The sequence below is a fragment of the Mustela erminea genome, chromosome 15, assembly GCF_009829155.1.
Source record: "Mustela erminea isolate mMusErm1 chromosome 15, mMusErm1.Pri, whole genome shotgun sequence".
Taxonomy (NCBI): domain Eukaryota; kingdom Metazoa; phylum Chordata; class Mammalia; order Carnivora; family Mustelidae; genus Mustela; species Mustela erminea.
The window spans coordinates 79,382,095-79,405,965 of record NC_045628.1 but is presented as its reverse complement, the minus strand read 5'-3'; the positions used below and the strand labels follow the sequence as shown (position 1 = coordinate 79,405,965).

Sequence of the window (23,871 nt, the reverse complement as noted above, 5' to 3'; positions counted from 1 at the left end):
TAGTGTTTTCCTTTTCTTTGGGTAAATACCTAGTAGCAGAATTACTGGACCATATAGTATTTAATTTTTGAGGGACCTCCATAATGTTTTCCACAGTGGCTGCACAAATTTACATTCCTGACAGCATGAGGATTCCTTTTTCTCTACATTCTCACCAACAGTTGTTATTTATTATTTTAATTCTAGCCATTCTGACAGGTATAAGATGTGGTTTTGACTTACATTTCTCTGATGATTAGGGATGTTGAGCATCCTTTCATTTGTCTATTGTCTATCTGCAAATCTTCCTTAGAAAAGTGCCCATTTGTGTCTTCAGCCCATTTTAGTTGAAATATTTATTTCTTTTCTCTTTCTCGCTCTCTTTCTCTCTCTCTGTTTTTGGCATTGACTTCTATAAGCTCTTTATATATTTTGGACATTAACTTCTGATTGAATATATGATTTACAAATACCTCCCATTCAGTAGGTTGTCTTTTTGTTTTGTGGCCCAAGGTATGATCTATCCCATAGAGTGTTCCATGTGCACTGGAGAGGAATGTGTATTCTTGTGCTATTGGATCGAATGTTCTGTATGTGTTTACAAGGTCCATTTTGCCTATTGTGGTATTAATGTAAGCTGTTTCCTTATTGATTTTTCTGTCTAAATGATCTAATCATTGTTGAAAGTGGAGTATTGAATTTCTACTATTACATTGTTCTAACTTTCCTCCTTCAGTTTTGTTAGTATCTGGTTTAAATACTTAGGTGCAACACTGCTGGGTGCAAATAATTTACAATTCTTATATCCTCTTAATGAATTGAACCCCATACTATACAGTGATCTTCTCTGTCTCTTGTGACCAATTTGGCCTGAATATCACTTTATCTAATACAAGTACAGCCACTCTTGCTCCCTTTTGGTTACCATTTATTTGTAATATCTTTTTCAATACCTTTACTTTGTGCCTATGTGTCCTTAAAGCTGAAGTGAGTCTCTTAGCAGCATACTGTTAAATCTTATTTTTGTTTTTAGATTTTCTTAGAGAGAAAGCATGCACAAGTGGGGGGGGGGGGCAGAGGGAAAGGGAGAAACAGACTCCCCACTGAGCATGGAACCCAATGCAGGGCTTGGTCCCAGAACCCCAGATCATGACCTGAGTGAAAGGCAGATGCTTAAGTGACTGAGCCACCCAGGTATACCTGGATCTTATTTTCTTCTTTCCATTCAGTCACTCTGTGTCTTTTGATTGGACAATTTAATCCATTTACATTTAAAGTAGTTACTAATAGGTAAGAACTTACTATTGCCATTTTAACAAAATTTATCATCCTCACAGTTCCTAAAGATAAATCACAGAATGCCACATAGGCCCAAAAGGGAAAGATACCAGGGTTTTCAGGAGACAGACCACAGGAGCTCGGGAGCTGGTAGGCCTTGCCTTTATTGGGTTTTTCAAGGGGAAAGCAAGGCAGAGTGGGTAAACAGCCCAGAAATGGCTTGTTTGAGTGATTTTGCAGGTTTTGGCCTATAGGTGGTTTCTAGTTCCTGGTTCTTGGTTCTGGGGTACAGCAGAGGAATATTGCCTCCTGGGGTGTATGGGCCAGATAGAGGAGAGAGGGCTGTGGATTTAGCCCTTGAATTTGCAGAGCAAAGGCATCCTCCCAATTGAGATCTTACTATCTCTAAGAATAGACTAGCTCTGGGAGGGGCAGTCTTCAGATAGAAAGTTTTTTTAAGATGTTGAACTATTAGAATATACAGAAAATTAGAAATATATATACAATGCAGAGCCTTACCCAGTCTCAAGTCAGTACAGTCCTTATTGAATTAAAGTGATCTGTTCCCAGTTAATCTGTCTGGCAGAGAGAAGAGTGAGTTTTCCCAGGGGACTATAATGACATAATTACCTTACACACAATGTCTGGAAGTGAAAGGTAAGGTAATATAAGGTTGAACCACTCTTGCATTCCTGAAATACAACTTACTTGATCAAAATATTTATTTAGTTGGCTGTTTATTAAATATATTATTAAATTAAGCTAGCTAATACTACTGTTTGGTGTTAAGTGTGTACATTGATTTAGTAGTTCTAGACTCCATGACTGTATCCAAACCTGCATCTCCAGGTTTTTGTGGAGAAGAGAAACTGAGAGTTGCACTTGGTACCCAATCCTGACAAACCAAAAGATTCCTATTTAAGTACTCTTCATTTCTGTTTATTTGCAGGTCAAGATGGTCCTGGTTTGTCCATACTTCTGGCTTGGTTTTTTCATAGTCCCCATTGTGTGCCTGACTCTAAATTTAATATGGAAATCGTAAGTTGAAAAATGAAGTAGTAACCAAAAGATAAGCTGTTATAGTTAATTGTTCTTTTCCAATTATGTGGTTTTCACAGCAAATTAAATTTAAAAATTGGCCATTTTATGAATATTAAAAGTCATGGAACATTTAGAGGAAGTGAATGCTCTCTGCTTTTGCCACTGATTTACCAGCACTCAATTTAGAAACAAACAAACAAACAAATACAAACAACAGAAGAGCATCAAACTCACGAGAGGTAAAAATTTATAGTGATATTACCTAATTTGTGATTTTCCGGAAAGGTCATCCATTTACTCTTTAGAAGTGGGATTTATAGAGCTTCTTTGCACTTTAGAGGAACTAAAACCTGATACCAGAGGATCACAAATTAAAAGCCAATAATAAAATAAGAACTAGGAGGGAGATATTCAAATTAGACAGATATTCTTCTTTTTAAAAATATTTGGAATAAGAATCTATCAAATATAGTTCTCCCAGAATATGTATTAGATTACAGAATCCTCCCACTTTTTTTTTTAACCGAATCACACAGGAAAAAAAAAACACCAAAACCAAACACCTTTAAACTGAGGTGCTAGAAATCCCTGAAATCCCTGAGGTAGTACAAAGAATCCATGAAAATACAAGCTTTCAAAATCAGAAATAACTTACATAAGATCATTGTACATAATCTACAACATAAAGCTCTGAAACATTATAAATTTCAAACTAAGATGCAGAGAAAGAAATATTCTAGAAGGGATAATATTAATTTTGATCCATGGTATTGACTATAGGTGTTAACTTGGATCTTTTAAAACCTATGGTCTCACTCATATGTGGAACATAAGGAATAGCATGGAAGACCACAGAGGAAGGGAGGGAAAACTGGAGGGTGGGAAAGGAGAGAGGGAGACAAACCATGAGAGACTCTGCACTCTGGGAAAATAAACTGAGGATTTCAGAGGGGGAGGAGGGCGATGGCGTTGGGGTAGCTGGGTGATGGGTATTAAGGAGGTCATGTGTGAGCACTGGGTATTATAGGCAACTAATGAATCATTGAACACAACATTAAAAACTAATGATGTACTAAATGGGGTAGCTAACTGAAGATAACAAAAAACTAAATAAATAAAAGTAAAACCTGTGGCTTCTGTGAATTGATTCCCCAGTGATATCTTCATCTAGGTGTAGATTCCAGATTTCCAGGAACAGATAAAGGTACACTGGGAACTGAGGGGCTTATGTTAGAATCATCCTATCAGTTTGTTAGCATCTTCTCTACCATTGAGTATAGCCAAGGTTGTCTGCAAGTTCCCAACTGCATTTTCAAGGCAAGTAATGATAATCTTGAATTTGTTGTTGTCTTTTTGTTTGTTTATTTATTTTTTAAGATTTTATTTATTTATTTGGCAGAGAGAGAGATCACAAGTAGGCAGAGAGGCAGGTGGAGACAGAGGGGGAAGCAGGCTCCCCGCTGAGCAGAGAGCCTAATATGGAGTTCGATCCCAGGACCCTGAGATCATATCCTAAGCCAAAGGCAGAGGCTTAACCCACTGAGCCACCAAGGTGCCCCTGTTGTTGTCTTTTTAATTACTTGAGACCTCTTTTTCTTCTGTGAGTAAAGATAATTTAGCATACCATTTTTCTTTGTTTTTGTTTTGTTTTGTAATATGGTAAATACAGGTGTGAAAATATGTAAGTCAAAGGGGACTGTGAAATCTTTGAAGTTTATACTTTTGTGTAAGTGCTATGTAGCTCAAAAAAAGTATTTTAGTAGTATGTACAGTCTTTTAAAGTCCAAGTAACATGTATGTTTGAATTATTTCAGTTTTTAATAAAGATTGATTAGCCAACATCTAATACACCTTTACTTTTTGATGTAGTGTTCAATGATTCATTAGTTGCCTGTAATACCCAGGGCTCATTATATCATGTGCCCTCCTTAAGGCCCATCACTCTGTTACCCCATCCCTCTCACCCACCACCTCTCCAGCAACCCTCAGCTTGTTTCTTATAGTTAAGTTTCTTATAGTTAAGAGTCTCATGGCTTTTCTCTCTGATGACTTCCCATTCAGTTTTCCCTCCCTTCTTCTATGATCCTCTGCTCTATTCCTTATATTACATATTTCATATTCACTCATATTTCACATATGAGTGAAACCATTTGATGATTGTCTTTCTCTGCTTGACTTATTTCACTGAATCATTTCACAATTTTTGCTTAATTTTCACTTAAGTGTCTTCCTGGGATTACACCAAGATTTTTAAATCATTCTGAATCATAGAATATCTTATAAACATTTGAAATGTAAATAGATTAGTAAAGGAAACAGATATATTGAGGTAAAAAACAAAACAGAGCCAAAAGAACTGCCCCTAAAAGCCCAGTGGCTTTAGTGACAGTATTTTACAGCAAGCTTAACAAATGAATTTGGTCGTGCTGTGGGTAATATGGGACTTCATTTAAAAATGCCATCTCAGATAAACAATTCAACATTAACTTTGGTTATGTGGAGTCTTTCCTAATTCTACAAATTCTGGCATTGTTTGTTTGTTCTAGCTCTGTGAAAAATGGTGGTATTTTGATAGGGATTGCATTAAATTTGCAAATTGTTTATAGTATAGACATTTTAACAATATTTGTTTTCCAATCCGTGATCATGGAATGTTTTTTCCATTTCTTTGTGTCATTTTCAATTTCTTTCATCAGTGTTCTATGGTTTTCAGAGTACAGATCTTTTTACCTCTTTGGTTAGCTTTACTCCTGGGTATCTTGTGGGTTTTGGTACAATTGTAAACGGGATCTATTCCTTGATTTCTCTTTCTGCTGTTTTATTATTGATGTATAGAAATGCAGATTTCTGTGACTTTGCTGAATTCTTGTATCAGTTGTAGCAATTTTTTGGTAGAGTCTTTCAGGTTGCCCACATAGAGTATCATGTCATTTGCAAGTTGTCAATGTCGACCTCTTCCTTGCCATCTGGATGCCTTTTATTTATTTCTATTGTATGATTGCTGAGGCTAGGACTTCCAGTACTAGGTTAAATAATAATGGTGAGAGTGGACATTCCTGTATTTTTCCTGATTTTAGAAGAAAAGCTCTCAGTTTTTCCCCATTGAGGATGATATTAGCTGTGGTTCTTTCATATATGGCCTTTATAATGTTGACATGTGTTCCATCTATTTGTACTTTATTGAGGGTTTTTATCAAGAATTGCTGCTTTATTTTGTCAAATGCTTTTTCTGAATCTATTGAGAGGATCATATGGTTCTTATTCTTCTTTTTATTAATGTGGTGCATCATATTGATTGATTCGTGAATATTGAACCATCCCTGCAGCCCAGGAATAAATCCCACTTGATTGTGGTAAATAATTCCTTTAATATACTGTTGGATTCAATTTGCTAGTATCTTATTGCGAGTTATTGCATCCATGTTCACTAGGGATGTTGGCCTATAATTCTCCTCTTTAGTGGGGTCTTCATCTGGTTTTAGAATCAAGTTAATGCTGGTCTTGTAAAATGAGTTTGGAAATTTTCTTTTCATTTCTATTTTTTTGGAATAGTTTAAGAATAGTATTAACTCATCTTTAGCTGCCTGGTAGAATTCCCCTGGAACCTCTTTATTATGATTTATTATGATACAGTGCCTTTCTTCATCTCTTGTTACAGTCTTTGGTTTAAAATCTAGTTTGTCTCATAAGTATGGCTCCCTGGCTTTCTTTTGACATCCATTAACATGATAGATGGTTCCCCCATCCCCTCACTTCTATCTGGAGGTGTCTTTAGGTATAAAGTGATTTTCTTGGGCCACCTGGATGGCTCAGTTGGTTAAATGTCTGCCTTTGGTTTGGGTCATGATCCCAGAGTCCTGGGATCAAGCCCCGTGTTGGGCTCCCTGCTCATGGGAGCCTGCCTCTCCCTCTGCTCCTCCCCTCTACCTCATGCTCTCTCTTACTTGTTCTGTACTCTCAAATGAATAAAATCTTTTAAAAAATAAAACAAAACAGTTCTCTTGCAGGCTGCATATAGATGGGTCTTGGTTTTTTTCATTTCTTTTGACATGATGACCCTATGTCTTTTGATTAGAGCATTTACATTTAGAGTAATTTACATTTAGAGTAATTATGGATAGATATGAATTTATCCCCTATTACCTATAAAGTTATTGTTTCTGGAGGTTTTCTCTGTTCCTTTCCAGTCTTTGTTGCTTTTGGTCTTTCTCACTCAAAGAGTCCCCTTTAATATTTCTTGCAGGGCTGGTTTAGGGTTATAAACTCTTAGTTTTTGTTTGTTTGGGAAACTTTCTCTCCTTTTATTGTGAATGACAGCCTTGCTGGATAAAGTATTCTTGGCTGAATATATTTTCCTATTGAGCACATTGAATAAATTATGCCATTCTCTTCCGGCCTGCCAGGTTTCTATGGAGAGATCTGCTGCTAACCTGATTTGTCTTCCCTTGTAGGTTAGTAATTTCTTTTCCCTTGCTGCTTTCAGGATTCTTTCCTTACCTCTGTGTTTTGCAAATTTTACTATGTCATGTCTTGGTGTTGGCTGGCTCTTGTTGATTTTGGTAAGAATTTTCTGTCTCTTCTGGATTTAGATGCCTGTTTCTTTCCCCAGATTAGGGAAGTTTTTAGCTGCAATTTACATAAATAAACCTCCTGCCCCTTTTCTCTCCCTTCCTGTGGGAATCCCATGATACGAAAGTTATTACACACTATGAAGCCGCAGACTTCCTTAAGTCTACATTCATGATCGAATATTTTTCTTCCCCTCTTCTTTTCAGCTTCATTGGCTTCCATAATTTTATCTTCTGTATCACTTATTCTATCCTCTGCTTCTTAGTCATTATATCTAGGTGGTTTTGCATCTTAGTTATTGCATTTTTTTATTTTGGCCTGACTAGTTTTTAGGTGTTTATCTGTGCAATAAGCATCTCTCTGGTTTCTTCTACATTTTTCTCAAGCCCAGCTTGTATCCTTATGATTGTTGTCTTAAATTCTGGTTCAGGAATATTACTTATACCTATTTTGATTAGCTCTCTGGTCATGGCCCCTTCTTATTCTTTCTTTTGGGATTAATTCCTCCAACTTGACATTTTGTCTAGGTCTCTGTTTTTTTTTGTTTTTTTTTTTGTGCTGGGAAAACCTTTGCTTGGTCCTATTTCCTCTAGAGTTGAAGCTTTGTAGCACTCTATGATTAGTAGACCTTGTGCTTGTGTGGTGGAAGGGGGTTGCTAGCCTTCTGGGGAAGGGCTCTGCTGCTGCTCTGGCTTTCAGTCACACTTGTCCTATTAAAAAAGGCACCTGCAGAGCAATCAGGGCTTGTTGTAAGTAGCTCCAGAATCCACTATGTGCACTGTTCTGCTCCTTGAAGTCTGTCTATGTTGATGGGAGAGGTAAAAAATGGCGTCAGTCTGCTCTCTTCCCTGGAGAGAGGAGTTCACGTCTGCAGCTGTTCATGAAGCCCTCACAGAAAAGTGAACAATCTCCCTTCTTGTGTTCCAGGTTTCTGTCAAAGCCCTATGTTCACCTTGTCTGTGTCCAAGCCATCTGCCTGTCTGGTGGAGCAGTACTCCTGTGTTTTATCTCAGGCATGCAAATAGTTTTCAAAACTCCAAATTTGGGGGAGCAGTCACAGTGCAGACACAGTGCAGACTGCACTGATCCTCTGTGGGTGGCTCTTGCTGGGCTGTGGCTGGGACAGGTTTGTCACAGAAAAGCAGTCCCACTACTAAGTAGGGGTTTGGGTTTTATGGTAGAGCATAGCAAAACGCCAGCATCCAGTTAGCTGCCCTCAGCAGGTGTCTTTACTCGTATGTTAATGAACAGGGCAGCTCAAGGTTGCCTGCTGGCTCTTTTGTCCCCTAAGAGGCAATGCCACCTCTCCCAAATACACTCCAGAATGGGGAACAGTTTCTCCCAGGGTGATGCAGGGGATCCTCAGAGCATGATGTCCACTCCTGGGTCTCTGCCCTCCTTCTCCATAGTAATACTGCTATGTCCATCAGGCTCAATTCTAGCAATGGCACAAACTTCTAAAACTTCAGATTTTCAGCTCCACCACTTATAAAAACTTGTGATAATCAGTCCCTCTCATTTTCCCAGTCAGTGGTTTTGGGGAAGTGTTTTCTTGTGTAATCCCCTGTGCACACATCTCTCTCTCTCTCTCTCTCTCATTCTCTGTGATAGGGCTTCCTCCCCTCTATGGCACCAGTGATTCTTTTCTACCCCAGGTCACATCACCACATCTCCTACCTTCTACAATGTGGCTTCTTTTCTCCCTAGATCACTTTTCTGGGTGTTCAGAATGATTTAATAATTATCTGGCTGTGTTCAAGAGATAAGACAAACATAAGGTTCTCCTACATGTGTTGATAAATGATGAATGCTTGAATATAGACAGAGATAGATGCCCCAGGGAAAATAAGTTGCTACAGAAAATGGAGAGTATCTGTCTAGGTTGCTTTGCACATTTCAAATATGCACACCTGATATATGAATCTCTGACACAACCACTCTACCATTACTTCTGCTACTAAATGGCACACTTAGTCTTAGGTCTCTCTGCCTAAGTGAGGGTTGGAGGTAGCACACAGCTGAAAATTTAAGAATCAAGATTATGGAATAGTGAGCGTGGTAGAAAAAGTCATACAGAATCATATCAATCCTATGAATCTTCAACCGTCTGGCTGAATTCATACAGATGGACTCCTCCACAATCAGGGCCCTCTGTGACTTAGACACACACTCAGATCTATAGATTTGTATGGAAGTCTGTATTTGAGGTGGTTGGCTACTAATGGGCACTACCCGGCTCTTTCCAGTATCCCTTCTGGTAATGCTTCATAGCTACTAAGAAAATAGAGTCTGGTTTCACAGGAAGACTGGGCCTGCTGCATTGCACCCTATCATATGGCCTCTAAGTAAGGGATGCCCAGAATTATTCAAGAGGGGAGAAATTGTTGCTTAGAGTTTGTAAAGCTCATGTATTATGCTGTATCTTTTCCACATAATACAGGATTAGAAATACCTGCAAGAGAACATTACTAGAGGAAGTTCGGGAGATGGAAAGTAGCAGAGCTCAAAGATTTCATCCTACAATATTTAGAAAGAGGTGAGGCTGTTCTCTTTATCCTGACTTTTGTTGAAAAGCTGTTCTCATTCTTTTTTTAAATATTTGTTTATTCCAGAGAAAGAAAAAGAGAGAGCAAGTGGAGGAGGAGCAGAGGGAGAGACTCCCCAGACAGACCCCACTGCCACTGAATGTGGAGCCTAATGCTGGGCTCAATCCCATGACTCATGAGATCATGGACCTGAGCTGAAACCAAGAGTCAGATGCTTAATGTACTGAACCTCCCAGGTGGCCCCTGTTCCCCTCATTCTTCCCACATTTCCCTCCCAGGTACTTTCACACTTTCCATGATTTCCCCAAGCTTATTAAGCACATGTCAAACAGGTATCTTGAACTTCACATCCCCAGCAGCACAGACCTCTAGGCTGCCACACTAGCTTCCCCGAATGTCCTCCTTTCAGTGGATGGCAACGTCATTCTTCCAATTTCTCAGGCCAAAAATCCTGAAGTCACGCTCGCATCCTCTTTTCTGCTATGCTACACCCATCATGTCAGAAAATCCTACCTCAAAAGTAAACTGAGAATTAGATCACTTAATTGTTCCTACCTCAAAGTAAACTGAGAATTAGATCACTTAAACTATCTGTATGATCTTGCCCTGGTCCAGCCCCTATCATCTTTCTTCTGATTAGTTCAGTAGCCTCTTAACAGGTATCTCTGCTTCTGGCCCTTCCTGTAGTAATCAGAGGGAAGAGGCTTTGGCAGTATAAATCAGACATATCACTCCCTGTTCTCTGCCTTTCCACAACCTCCCCTATCACTCAGAAAAAGACAAGACCCTTTCAGTGGCTTATAGTGCCTTACACACTGTCCCTTCATAAACACACACACACATGCACAACTAGTTTGAGATAACTCCTTATGGTTTTCTTACCAAAAAAAGATTTTTTTAAATGATTCATTTTGGAAAATCATATTTCCATTTCACCTCACATGTTTTCAAAGAAAGTTTTGTCCTTTCACAACCTTCCTCGCTATTATTTTAACAGATGGTGCATCAAGTTTGTATATCCTAACTTTAACTTCTGGTGGTTAGTGGACAGACACCCAGATCTCTGTGTTGAGCCAGAGAATCTGCTAATTTCTGCCACTTTCCCCTGCGTATTGTTGCAAAAAGGTTTAGATATCCAGGGTCTGTGTTCTCCCCTATAGATGAAGCTGTGGCTACTGGAAGTCAGGGAAGTGCACTGTAGGCGAAAGGACCAGGGCTTCTTCCAGAATTGCTCTCTTTCTCCCACTCCCTTGGAAGAAGACAACAAATTACATTGTTTGCTTTCACAGTTTTTGCCTTTTTCCCACTGGTCTTGATCTGATGGCCTTGAAGAACAACAGGCCAAATGCTAGAAATTAATGTGTATTAACATTTTTAATCTCTATACCCAAACTATCTCCAGGGAGAGGTCAGTTCCAATGGTCTGCCATAAACTATGTGTTCTTCTGAGTTGAAAACACCATGCTCCTTCTCAGTAATAATAGACTTCTATTTCAGACATATGAAGCCTGGCACATCCTAGGTTTTAGGTGGGCTTTCAGGAACTATAAGGCGAAGAATAAGTCTTTAACTATACTGAATGCCTGCTATATTTGGAGTACTGTGTTAAGCATGGAGATGGTGTGACCTGGATAAAGAGGACAAAATGCACTTTTAAAAAAATTTTTATTTTGAGTTTGAGGAGTTCTAACTCAACACACAAAAAACAGATAATCATATTAAAAAATGGGCAGAAGTTATGAACAGACACTTCTCCAATGAAGACATACAAATGGCTATCAGACACATGAAAAAATGTTCATCATCACTAGCCGTCAGGGAGATTCAAATGAAAACCACATTGAGATATCACCTTACACCAGTTAGAATGGCCAGAATTAGCAAGACAGGAAAACATGTGTTGGAGAGGATGTGGAGAAAGGGGAACCCTCTTACAATGGTGGTGGGAATGCAAGTTGGTGCAGCCTCTTTGGAGAACAGTGTGGAGATTCCTCAAGAAATTAAAAATAGAGCTTCCCTATGACCCTACCATTGCACTACTGGGTATTTACCCCAAAGATACAGATGTAGTGAAAATAAGGGCCCATCTGGACCCCAATGTTTATAGCAGCAATGGCCACGGTCGCCAAACTGTGGAAAGAACCAAGATGCCCTTCAACGGACGAATGGATAAGGAAAATGTGGCCCATATACATTATGGAGTATTGTGCCTCTATCAGAAAGGATGAATACCCAACTTTTGTAGCAACATGGATGGGACTGGAAGAGATTATGCTGAGTGAAATAAGTCGAGAGAGTCAGTGATCATATGGTTTCACTTATTTGTGGAGCATAAGAAATAACATGGAGGACATTGGGGAGATGGAGAGAAGGAGGGAGTTGAGGGAAATTGGAAGGGGAGGTGAACCATGAGAGACTATGGACTCTGAAAAACAACCTGAGGGTCTTGAAGGGGCGGGGGTGGGAGGTTGGAGGATCAAGGTAGTGGATATTAGGAAGGGTACATATTGCATGGAGCACTGTGTGTGGTACAAAAACAATGAATACTGTTACGCTGAAAAGAAATTTAAAAAAATAAAAAATCAAGTGTAAGAAAAAAAAATTTATTTTGAAGGAAGCAGGGGCACCTGGGTGGCTCAGTGGGTTAAGCCTCTGCCTGCTCAGGTCATGATTTCAGGGTCCTGGAATCAAGCCCTGCATTGGGCTCTCTGCTCAGCAGGGAGGGGGTCTGCTTCCCCCATCCCCTGTCTACTTGTGATCTCCCTCTCTGTCAAATAAATAAATAAAATTTAAAAAAATAAAAGCAAAATTGGAAGTATGGGCAAATCTAAAGTAAATGAGTGAACTGATTAATTAACACTCACCTATTTGGCACCTATTGAGTACTCAGCACTGACAGTACCACCTGTTGGCAAGGATGAGGAACAACTGTAACTCTTGAACAATCAGTCTGGGCAACTGGCCATTTCTATTCAATTTAAAGAAATGCTTATCCCCATGACCCAACAATTCCATTTCTAGGTATTTACCCAAGAGACTTCTAAATATGGGTCCACATATCCAGCTACACAATGCAGAAAGATTCCCAACCAGATACAACCCAAAAATATTTCACTAAGATACATTATAATGAAACTGTCAAAAATCAAACACAAAGAATCTTGAAAGCAACAAAAGACAAGAAGCTAATCACACACAAGGGAACTCTATGAACAGATTTCTCAGAACAAACCTTGGAAGCCAAGAGTGGGTAGGATGCTATATTAAAAATTCTGAAGGAAAAACAACTACCAACCAAGAATACTGTATCCAGCAAAGCTGGAATTGAAAGTTTTCCAGGCAAACAAAAGCTAAAGAGGTTCTTCCCCACCGACCTGTCCTTACAAGAAATGTCAAAGGGACTTCTTTAAACTGAAATGAAAGGGCACTAGTCAGTAACAGAAAAGCATGAAATTATAAATCTCATAGGTAAAGGTTAATGTATAGTAAAGGTTAATGTATAGTAAAGTTCATAATAATCTGATGTCGTAAAGGTGATGGATAAATCATTTCTAAAGCTAATATGAAGGTTAAAAGACAAAAGTAGTAAAAATAACTATAGTTGTAATCATTTGTTAGTAGGTACATGAGAAAAATGTAAATGATGACATCAAAAACATAAAAAGTGATGAAGAGGGTAAAAATGCAGACCTTTAGAATGCATTTGAACTTCAGTTGTTACCAACTTAAAATAGACTTAAAATATAAATAATTTTATGTAAGTTTCATGGTAACCACAGAACAGAAAAACCTACAGTAAATACACACACACACACACACACACACACACACACACACACACAAAAGAGAAAGGAATCTAGGCATACCACTACAGAAAATCATCAAATCATAAAGAAAGAGAAGAAATGAAGGAACAAAGGAATTACTAAATAACAGGAAACAAAGAACAAAATGGCCATAAATATACACAGGCATATCTTGTTTTACTGTTTTACTGTGCTTTTCCTTATGGTACTTCACAGCTGCTGCTTTCTCCCCCCGCCCCCCACCTTTTTTTTTTTTTTTAACAAATTGAAAGTTTGTGGCATACCCTGTTCACAGATCTATTGATGCCATTTTTCCAACAGCACTTTCTCACTTCATGTCTCTGTCACATTGTGGTAATTTGCACAATATTGCATACTTTTTCATTATTTTATGGTGATCTGTGAACAGTGACTGTGACTTGCTGAAAGTTCAAGTGATGGTAGGCATACATTAACATTAAATTATTTTTAATTAAGGTATGTATATTGTTCTTTTCAGGCATAATGCAATGATACACTTAAGAGACTCCAGTATAGTGCAAACATAACTTTTATATGTACAGGGAAAGCAAAAAATCCACTTGACTCAATTTATTGCAATATTAGCTATATTGTGGTAGTCTGAAACCAAGCCTGCAGTATCACTGAGGTGTGCCTATGGTTGTGAGTAATTTCTTTAAACATAACTAGACTAAATTATCCAATCAAAAGACATAGGATGGCTGAATGGATTGAAAAACAAAAGCCACCTATATGTTGCCTATAAGAGACTCACTTCAGATGTAAGGACACACAGAGAATGAAGGTGAAGGGATGGAAAATGATATTCCACACAAATGGAAACCAAAAGAAATCTACGATAGCTATACGTATATCAGACAAAGCAGAATTTAAAATAAAAACAAGAGACAAAGGCATTACATAATGATAAAGGGGTCAGTCAAATATGAGGATATGACATTTGTAAATACTTATGCACCCAACATAGGAGCACTACATGTATAAAGCAAATATTGACAGACCCAAAAGGAGAAATAAACAGCAATATAATAATAGTAAGGGATTTAATACCCTACTTTCATCAATGAATAGATCTTTTAGACAGAAAATCAGTAAGGAAATACTGTCCTTAAATGCCCCATTAGACAATTGGCTTAACAGATACACACAGAACATTCGATCCCAAAGCAAGAGAGCGTATATTCTTCTCAAGTGAACATGCAACAACCTCCAAGATAGGCCATATGTTAAGCCACAAAACAAATCTTAGCAAATTTAAGAAGATTCAAGCATCTTTTCCAACCACAATGGTGTGAAACTGGAAATCAACTGCAAGAAGAAAACTGGAAAATTCACAATGTGTGGAGATTAAACAACAAACAACTGAACAACCAGTGGATCAAAAAAGAAACTGAAAAAGAAATAAAAATACATCTATAGACAAATGAAAATGGGAAGGCAACATGGGGTGCAGTAAAAGCAGCTCTATGGAGTTTCATTACAATAAATACCAACATTAAGATACAAAGACATCTCACATAAAAAAACTTCATGCTACACTTTAAGGAACTAGAAAAAGAAGATCAAACTATGCCTCAAGTTAGCAGAAGGAAGGAAATAATTAACTAAGATCAGAGCAGAAGTGAAAGAGAGACGAAACAATACAGAAAAGATCAATTAACGGCTGTGTGTGTGTGTGTGTGTGTGTGTGTGTGTGTGTGTTTTAAATAGACAAAATAGATAAACTTTTGGTTAGACTTGTGAAGAAAAAAAGAGCAAGGACTCAAATCAGAAATGAAAGAGGAGACATTACAACCGATACCACAGGCATACAGAGGATCACAAAGCACTACTACAGAACCAAAGCAACCTTGAAGAAGAACAAAGCCGGAAGCATCACACTTTCAGGTTTCAAACTATATTACAAAGCAATTATGTTACATTTTACTATAAAGCTAATATATATCACTGTAGCAATCAAAACAGTATGGTACTGGTATAAAAAACAGATCTGGAAGATTGATACACAGGCAAATAGTTTTGTTAAACTGTACTTTAAAGATTTATGCATTTTATCACATACAAAATAAACCTCAAAAATAAGAAATCAAACTGAAAATATAAACACAATATACATTGTATGAAAATAAAGTTCACATAACAAAGGGCTAGCCTCCCAAATAGATAAATTGTTTCCAGAAATCAGTGAAACCAAACACCTAAGCAGTAGAAAAATAGACAAAGTATAAACACACAATTCACAGGAAAGGAAATATTAAAGTTTCTTAAACATATGAAAATATCCTCAACTTTACTCATAGTAAGAAATGAAAATGCTAAGTATACAGGCAGGATATTTTTAATCTATCATTGTCAGCCACCCTTGGTTGGTGAAAACATGGGAAAGGAAAGAATTAAAGTAATTTGGCAATATCTATCAGAAATACAATTGCATATGGCCTTTGACTCAGTAATTCCACTTCTGGGGATGTACCACCCCTTCTCATCCTCCCAATACTCACATAAGTCCTAGTGTCAGGGACTGCAGTAGTATTTGGAACAACCACCATTTAGGAACAACCATACCCATGTATACATTCACAAACTACAGTACTCTCTAGTTGTGAAAAGGAGTCAGGAAGCTTTCTGTGTTCTGAGGTGCAAATGATTCCAGGATGTATTAACAGAAAAAAAAAAAAAAGTTGAACCCTTTGTATAATATGCAACCTTTAGTGCAAAAGGGCAGGGATAATGACATATGCGCACTTTTCCTTCTAAAGCAACTCTGCAAAACTAGCTAAGAGACCACTAGGAGTGATTACTGGTAAGCAACAGAGGTGAGGAACCAGGAAGATGGGAAAAGGAAGTGGAATGTTTATTCTCTACATTTACATATTTTTCTCTTTAAATTTTTTTTTCTCTTTAAATTTTTAATGATGTAAATGCTTTATATGTGACCAATTTAACAGAGACAGACAGAGTGAGAGGAAGTGGAAGAGAGGGAGAGGAAGAAAGGGAGAAAACGGGAGGGAATGCAAATGAGTAAGTGGATTCTGGAGAGCCCAGAGCCCGGTGCTCGTCAACTCCTGGATATAGAAACAAAAGTAAAATCCTAATCTGAGTCTTTCAACAACTTTGGAAAATTCCAACCTTTTTTATGATTAACTTTTTTTTTTTTTTTAAATTCTGGTTCAGAACATTATCACCTTCATTTTAGAGAGGACTTCAAAGGGGGAAGTCAGTAGTCAGTCCATCCCAAGGCCATGCCCCTTGGTAATGACTTTTGACCCGCACCTCCCCAGGAGCTGCTCCTTCAGACAGTCCTTAGAAACCTTCCTCTGAGTCACAAAAGGGAAGCTGGCTGTAGAGGAGGCCCTCTTCCCACAGGAGGGCATGGGATAGGGGTACAGTTGTGGTTGTTGATAACAGCTGCAATTTGTCACATCAGCTGTGAGTCCCTCAGATCTCTGGAAATACCAGGATACATGGCAAATACTCAAACAGCAAAAGGCCCCTATGGCCTGATGACATCTTAGAAGTGAGAAAACAGAGCAGCTTAGGTTGTATGGGGTTTGTTGTTGTTGTTTACCCTATTTTTCAGGCTTATAGAGAAAAAAAGAAGAAACCATGGACTTCCCTAATTATGCTGCTTCTGCTTACCCACAATGATTCCACAACTCTTTGAAATTTAGACAGTAGTGAACTTGGGGCTTCCAGTGCAGTTCCATAGTAAGCCTTGGAGGGTTTAGTGAAGGGGTCTCTTGTGCCTAGAGCTGAATGACACTTCTTGATACACATTGCTCAGAGTCTTGAACCAGGAAATTGAGACAGATTTTTAAAATACACACCATAAAATCTCTAAGATGCTCTGGAAGGCCAGAGGACTGACAGGACTTGCATTGTTCCATTCAATTCCTGGGGTTGGGTGGGGGCAGTTAGGAGAGCTATATATAAGAAATGTTCACAAGCAGAACCCCTATTTTAGAAGAAGCACCTTGCTGAGTGTCTGGATAATATAAATTTTATTTTAAATACATGAACACTCTCTAAAAAAGAAGAAGACTTTTTTTTCTTTTACCTTGTACCTCCCCCTCCAATGAAGTTGGAATTTTCTTCGAAATCTGTTCCAAAGAACTAAAGCGAGGCTATGATTGGTTTTTTTCACAGGGTGGAAGCAAAAAAAGTCCAAATGTTCCTTGCCACCCCGCCACACGAGATAGTCCTCCAGAGTGAATCTTTTGATCAAAGCATCCCACGTAAGTAATGTACTGTACATCAGGCCATAAGCTGAGACTCCACCTACCGACATGACGGATGGGTAATGCAATGTTAGGTGCTTCTTGAGGAGATGAGTCCAAGTAAAACGAGCCATAAAAAGACAAGTATTGTATGATTCCACTGATATGAGGTACTTAGAGTAGTCAAATTCATAGAGACAGAAAGGAGAATGGGGGTTTCCAGGGGATGGGGATGGGGGCAGTGGAGTGGGGACTCAGTGTTTAATGGGCACAGAGTTTCAGTTTGGGAAGATGGAAAGAGGTTTGCAGATGGATGATGACGTTTCCACAGCACTATGAATGGACTTAATGCCCCTGAACTGTACACTTAAACACCATTAAGATGGTAAATTTTATGTAACATTTTACCACAATTTTTTTAAAGGAAACTACGTGTGGTATTAAATGTGTTTTTAAAAAGTAAGGTAGTTGTCATAGGGCAGGAAGGCTCAACTGGATTCATCAAATTCATGTTCTTGGCCTAAAGCCAGTGCAGTCGGAAAAGAAGCAGTTCCTGGTCAACCATTCCTGAATGATGACATCCTTAAATGTAACATCCTCACATTCTCAAGATCCTCTTACAGACTCCCAACATACCACTTAAAATGGAAAAGTGGTATCTGGCTCCAAATAACTTTTATCCTTAGAAATCTTATATACCCTTTTTGGGGGGTTTGATGTTAACATAGCCCACGTTGGACATGAAAACCATTGGAAGTTATTTCATTTTCCTGTCATTTAATAAGAAATGCATCGGAGAATTACCTACATGAAAGATTTAGGTCCTCTGTGACTCCTATCTGGTAACATGAGTGCTGAATGCTTTCCTGTGAAAGAAAACAAGGCAAACATGAAGGTACTACAAACAAAGAAACGTGGGATATTTGCAGAGAATGAGAGCTAACTGTGCCTCTTTTCTGATCAAGGTATTCACTGAAAGTTGTAGGCTTTTGTAATACTAGATTCTTTAATTGACTTTTTTTTTTCATATCTCTGAGATTTATGTGTCTCTGGATTGATTGCTCTTTCTCCTTTGCACGTACACACACTTCTTCCTGTCCTGTGTCCAGCATTTTGCTTTTCCCCCTCTCCCTATATATATATATATTTTTTTAGATTTTATTTATTTATTTGTCAGAGAGAGAGCGAGCACAGGCAGAGTGGCAGGCAGAGTCAGAGGGAGAAGCAGGCTCCCCGCGGGGCAAGGAGCCCGATGCGGGACTCGATCCCAGGATGCTGGGATCATGACCTGAGCCGAAGGCAGCTGCTCAACCAACTGAGCCACCCAGGCGTCCCTCCCTATATATTTTTAAGGAACAGAACCTGAAAGGGAACTGAAAATAAAAAATGAACCAGGACAAGAAAACAAATTACAGCAGATGTCTTAAGGATTAGGGTTAACATTTCTCCAATTTTTCAAAAATGATGACTTTGATTTCTACATCCCAGAGAAAAATGGGCCAATAATGAAATTCCTCAGCTGCCAGTTGCTCTCACGCACACACTCTGCCTTCCTGCTTGTTTCCACAGACTGCCTCTCAGGCCAGCGCGTGGCCACTGACTCCATTTGCTCTTGTGCACCCAAGAACCTCATTCCCGTCATTCTTTCCTTTATCTCCTATGTCACCACTTTTTCACTCTCCTCTACTAGATCATTCTTACCAGCATAAAAAAAGGTTGTCTCAAAGAATAGAACTTTCTCTGGACCACACCTCACCCATTAGAACATGCTTCATATTTCTTGAACTCCTTTTCAACAACAAATGGTCTGTGTCCATTTTCTACAAATCCCCTTCTTCCATTCTCCCTGAAACTCACACCATCAAACCTTCCCTCCTACTACTTAACTGACATTTTTCCAGTCAAGGCCACCAATGATGTCCAAAACTGAGCCCTTGGTCTCCTCTCCACCAAGACTGTTCCATCTGCAGTCTTCACCTGAAGACAACTGCACGCTTCCAATTGCTCAAGCCAAAATCCTTGTAGTCCTTTTAATTCTTCTAATGTATTAGATGTCTCTGCCATCACATTGTATTCAGAGACAGACCATGTCTCACTCACACCCCTATGGCATCTTGATCTGGACCACCATGACCTGCCTGTGTTACTACAACAATCTCTTAACAAGTCTCCTGCTTCTACCCTTGACTCTTGTACAGCAGCCAAAGTGATGCATTTAAAATCATGTCAGCACAGGCGCATCAACTTTCCACACATCAAAATCCTGCAATGGCTAGCATCACATTCAATATAAAAGCCTTACAATGGCCAAAAAAAGACTTAATTGATCTGGACCCTGTTACTTTCCTGGTGTCATCTAATCTTCTTCCTCCTTCATTGTACTCCAACCTCTGTGCTCTTCTTATATTAGGAATTCTCCCACCCCAGGGCATTTGCACTGCCTGACACTTCAGCCCAGAAAACAAACCTCTTGTTATCTGTGTTGCTCACTCTCTCGCTTACTTCAAGTCTTTGCCCAAATATTACCTTCTTAATGAAACCTACCTTGACCTCTCTATTGCAACACAATCCCAACCAATTTCAGCTTTTTCTTTTGTTCATAGCTCTTTAGTATACTCTTGGGTACTACATGATTAACTATTTGTTATATGCTTATTATCTTCATGGGCTAACATATTTGTATTGCTAGAATGTAAGCTCTGTAAGAACAAGGATTTTTGCCTCACTAATTTATTCTAAGAATGAATATATGTAGTAGACACTCATATTAGTTCATTTCTAAATGAACTAATTGACTGACGAAGAGTCCAGGCAGGATTACATATACTAACAAATAGCCATTTCTTCTTCCATTAGTCCAATAGCAACTATAAATACATACAAAATGGAGCCAGTATTTGTTGGGCACATACTGTGATCTTGCCCACTGTTGAATACTGGGCCTTATTGCACTGAATATTTGGAGCCACCATATGGAGACAGTTATTAACTACTTGTTGAATGACAAGCTAACTGATTGAATCTTCATTTTGCAAGGAAGGAAATGATGGTTCAGCACATTTAGTCACTTGCCTTAATTTAGTCACTTGCCTTAGATTATATAACTAGAAATGACTGGAAGACAGACTGGAACTTCGGTCTGTCTCATTCCAAAGTGGCACATTGTTCAGTTCCATGGGAATTCAGCTGACAAATCAGATGGGCAACTGCATCCCAGCTCTGCCTCTTAACTTGCTATGCAACACAAGGCATGTTACTTACTCTCTCTGAGCTGCCCTAGTTCTACCTTTTTTGGTATTTCATGCTACTGGGGTCACTGTAGGTAATATGGGATGTTAAAGGACATATGTATCCAGACTTGAATAGAGGGATAAGTGCTTTATGCAGGAATCACATGGTCCTAAAACCACTACCAAAAGTTTTGTAATAAATGAAGATATGAAGGACTTTAAAATGTCATGGAATATATATGAGAAATATAAAAGTATATTTCAGTTACCTTAAAAAATACTTTAAAAATATTATATAGGAAGAAATTATTTTCATGACTCACTTTTTAAAAATGGCAAAATAGAGAATACTATTGGACAGCTAGAAATTGTATAGGATTATAAGAGATTCTAAGGTGTGTTCTATGACATTTTTCATTCCTGGAGGTGAAGTTCCTCAGCCAGTTTGTAGGTTTTTGGGTCCTGTATGTTTTTCTGTGCTTCACCACAATATTAAGTTGAATTTGTAAAGTGCTCTGAGCTCCTCAAATAAGTTGAGGTTCTCTGTTAACTGCAATTAGTAATTCTTTCTTGAGCCAGAAAATTTTGACTTTATTTACAATGAAGTGAACTAAATAAGATGATTATGCCAAAATAATAAGAAATGACATGGTTGATTCTGAAATCTGCTAAACGTTTTACCAGGATGAAGAAGGGGGAAATGACTTGAAAATGCCTCATACTTCAATTCTATCTCCCTCTCCTTACCTCCCTTGCCTCTGTCCCCCATCCTCCCAGATTCTGGCTGCAGCTGAGCATTTAGAAAGCTGATGCACTGGGAAACCAGCCCAGGAAAGTTCAGGAATTGGGTCCATGGGTGACTTTCCCCAGACCCCATCATTACTTTGTGGCTGTCAGAACTTCCCAAAAGATGAAGAAAGTGGGAAAGGCTAAGAGTTGGAAGCTTCCTCTGAGCTCCCCATTTGGATGTAAATGGAAGCTAAAGGTTCATCAGGCAGAAACTGGTGACCTGATGGTGCACCTTTGTCAGGCTGAGGGGTAAAGGCTGGACAGGTGGAGGATCCTGGTCCCCGTTGTCCCTCTTCAGCTCTCTCTCCTCCCAGAGAACACAGCAGATTGGAAAACCAGCCCAGATTTCCAAAAGATACCATTTCTTTCTGAGTTAGTAGCAGATACTAGTTTTCTGTGGCCCGATCTTTATACAATTTAGGGAAACTTTTTAGGAAAATTAGGTTTAAATGCAAATATTTAGAATGAGTAAAAAAAAAAATCAAAACAAATGCTAGTATACAAAAGAAAATTCTAAGACATTACCTACCCTTGAGTGGAGGTAATGTGGCTGAAACTTAATCAGCTCACAAAAGACCCTCTCTGTGTACACATCTTGTAAAAACTAAGAAATAATTTTTCAGGCCATATCCGAAATATTCTTTCAGAGCCTCCTGCTCCCTGGGGTTAAGACAAGAATTAAAAATTGGAAAAAAGGTTTTGTCTCTGTCTGGGAAAGAGACAATTTAAAATGCTATCACATCTTCCATTTAAAAAGGTGACGGGGAAGTAAATGAAGAGGGCAGGGATATGTTTTAATTTGTTCATTTTTATGTCCCTCCTTGTTTTTGTGATTAGTACATTTAACATAAAAATAGACAGCTGTTTTTTCACCTTTGGCTAATTGGCATGGCTGACGTAAAATGGGCCCACTCTCCAAAAGAGGAGGCCTCTGAATGCTCTGAAATGCTGCCTCTGGGTTTTCCTGCCACACCTGCAGGCCCTGTCCTGCAGTATTATGTTCTTCAGAGCCCCTCAGAGCATCCGTGGATCCACTGGGGAAACACTTGGGTGGTTCTAAAAAATGCCAAAGTTTCACCTTGAGATTGTGACCAAGTTCCTCTCAGTGGGCAGGAAAGAGAAGGAAGCCCATCCCCAGCCATTGGGAGCTATTGCTACCAGCACCCACCCACAACCTTAACAGTGGTTCTCTGTGCCTTTTACTGAGGCCAGAAGCAGGTGCATCAGCTGGAAAGTTGTTAGAAATGTCGGTTCTTGAGCCCCTACAGCAGACTTACTAAACCAGAAATTCTGGAGGTGGGACCAGTGGTCACCAAGTGAATTCTGGTGCACAATGAAGTGTGAGAACCACTGGTCCAAGTGTTGGTACCAGACCCTGGGATTTTACCAGCTTTCAGGTGATGCCACTGAGGGGAGAAGTCTGGGACACTCGTCTTTCCTTCCACATAGAAACACTGCAGTTAATCCAATAATCCAATAATGGATAGATGTTACTTTTCTTCTTTCAATTGTGGCCCCCAAAATGGGTATGTTTAAAGGGCTCCCCTAAGTGGTTCTTTAATATAGCCAAACCTGCAAGGTGCTGCATTACCATTCGCTCATCATACCTCAACACTTTACCTGCGTCTGTTACTGGCCTGGCTGATGTGGCTAGTTGTTATCCGATGCGTCCAATGGCTAATGCGTCTCCATTGGGTAGGAGTCTTACTTTCTGCTAGCAGAACGCTCCCTGTACATTAGTGCTCCTAACACTAAGTGTTTTACACTTCCAGGTGGGTATGCATTTTCTCAAGTGGAACAAGCTGTGATCACTCAAGAAGAACTAATCCGTTCTTACAACACTACTAAAAGCAAACAGGATGAGGTAACTATGGACTCTTCCCACTCCAGACAGAAGTAAGGTTCAGACCACGACATCCTGTGTTCTCATGTCCATCCCCAAGATTGCAGAACATGCCAACACCCAAACACTCATTTCTTGTGGCTCTGGGCACAGTTTGTTATTTAAGTATCAACTGAGTCGTAATCCTTGGATATAAATAATGGGGGTGCCTATTTTTCTTAATTTTTCTTCAGTGTTTTATCTAACCTGTTTACTTTTCTGTTGTTTTGAGATAATTTGTCAGTTCAGTCTGAAGTACAAAATTAAAAGCATTTTGTTTCACCAAAATTTAAGCTTCGGTGCAAGTTATTTCAGGAGAAAAGGATAAAAGGCCATGATGCGGGGGGAGGAGTCAAGATGGCGGAGAAGTAGCAGGCTGAGACTACTTCAGCTAGCCGGAGATCAGCTAGATAGCTTATCTAAAGATTGTAAACACCTGCAAATCCATCGGCAGATCGACGAGAAGAACAGCAATTCTGGAAACAGAAAAACAACCACTTTCTGAAAGGTAGG

General features: G+C 39.0%; 1 protein-coding gene across 5 annotated transcripts in view; it reads left to right on the top strand.

Annotated features, from left to right (window-relative positions):
* Positions 1 to 23,639, top strand: part of RNF6 (ring finger protein 6) — a 282,619-nt gene extending 258,980 nt beyond the window's left edge. For all 5 annotated transcript variants that reach the window (XM_032314708.1, XM_032314711.1, XM_032314710.1 and 2 more), the window contains 4 exons: positions 2,207 to 2,295; positions 9,308 to 9,403; positions 17,387 to 17,475; positions 23,249 to 23,639. In XM_032314708.1, coding sequence (XP_032170599.1) covers positions 2,207 to 2,295; positions 9,308 to 9,403; positions 17,387 to 17,475; positions 23,249 to 23,376 — 402 coding nt within the window. In that variant the 3' untranslated portion in view covers positions 23,377 to 23,639. The remainder of the gene's footprint in view (positions 1 to 2,206; positions 2,296 to 9,307; positions 9,404 to 17,386; positions 17,476 to 23,248) is intronic.
* Positions 23,640 to 23,871: the final 232 nt, after the last annotated feature.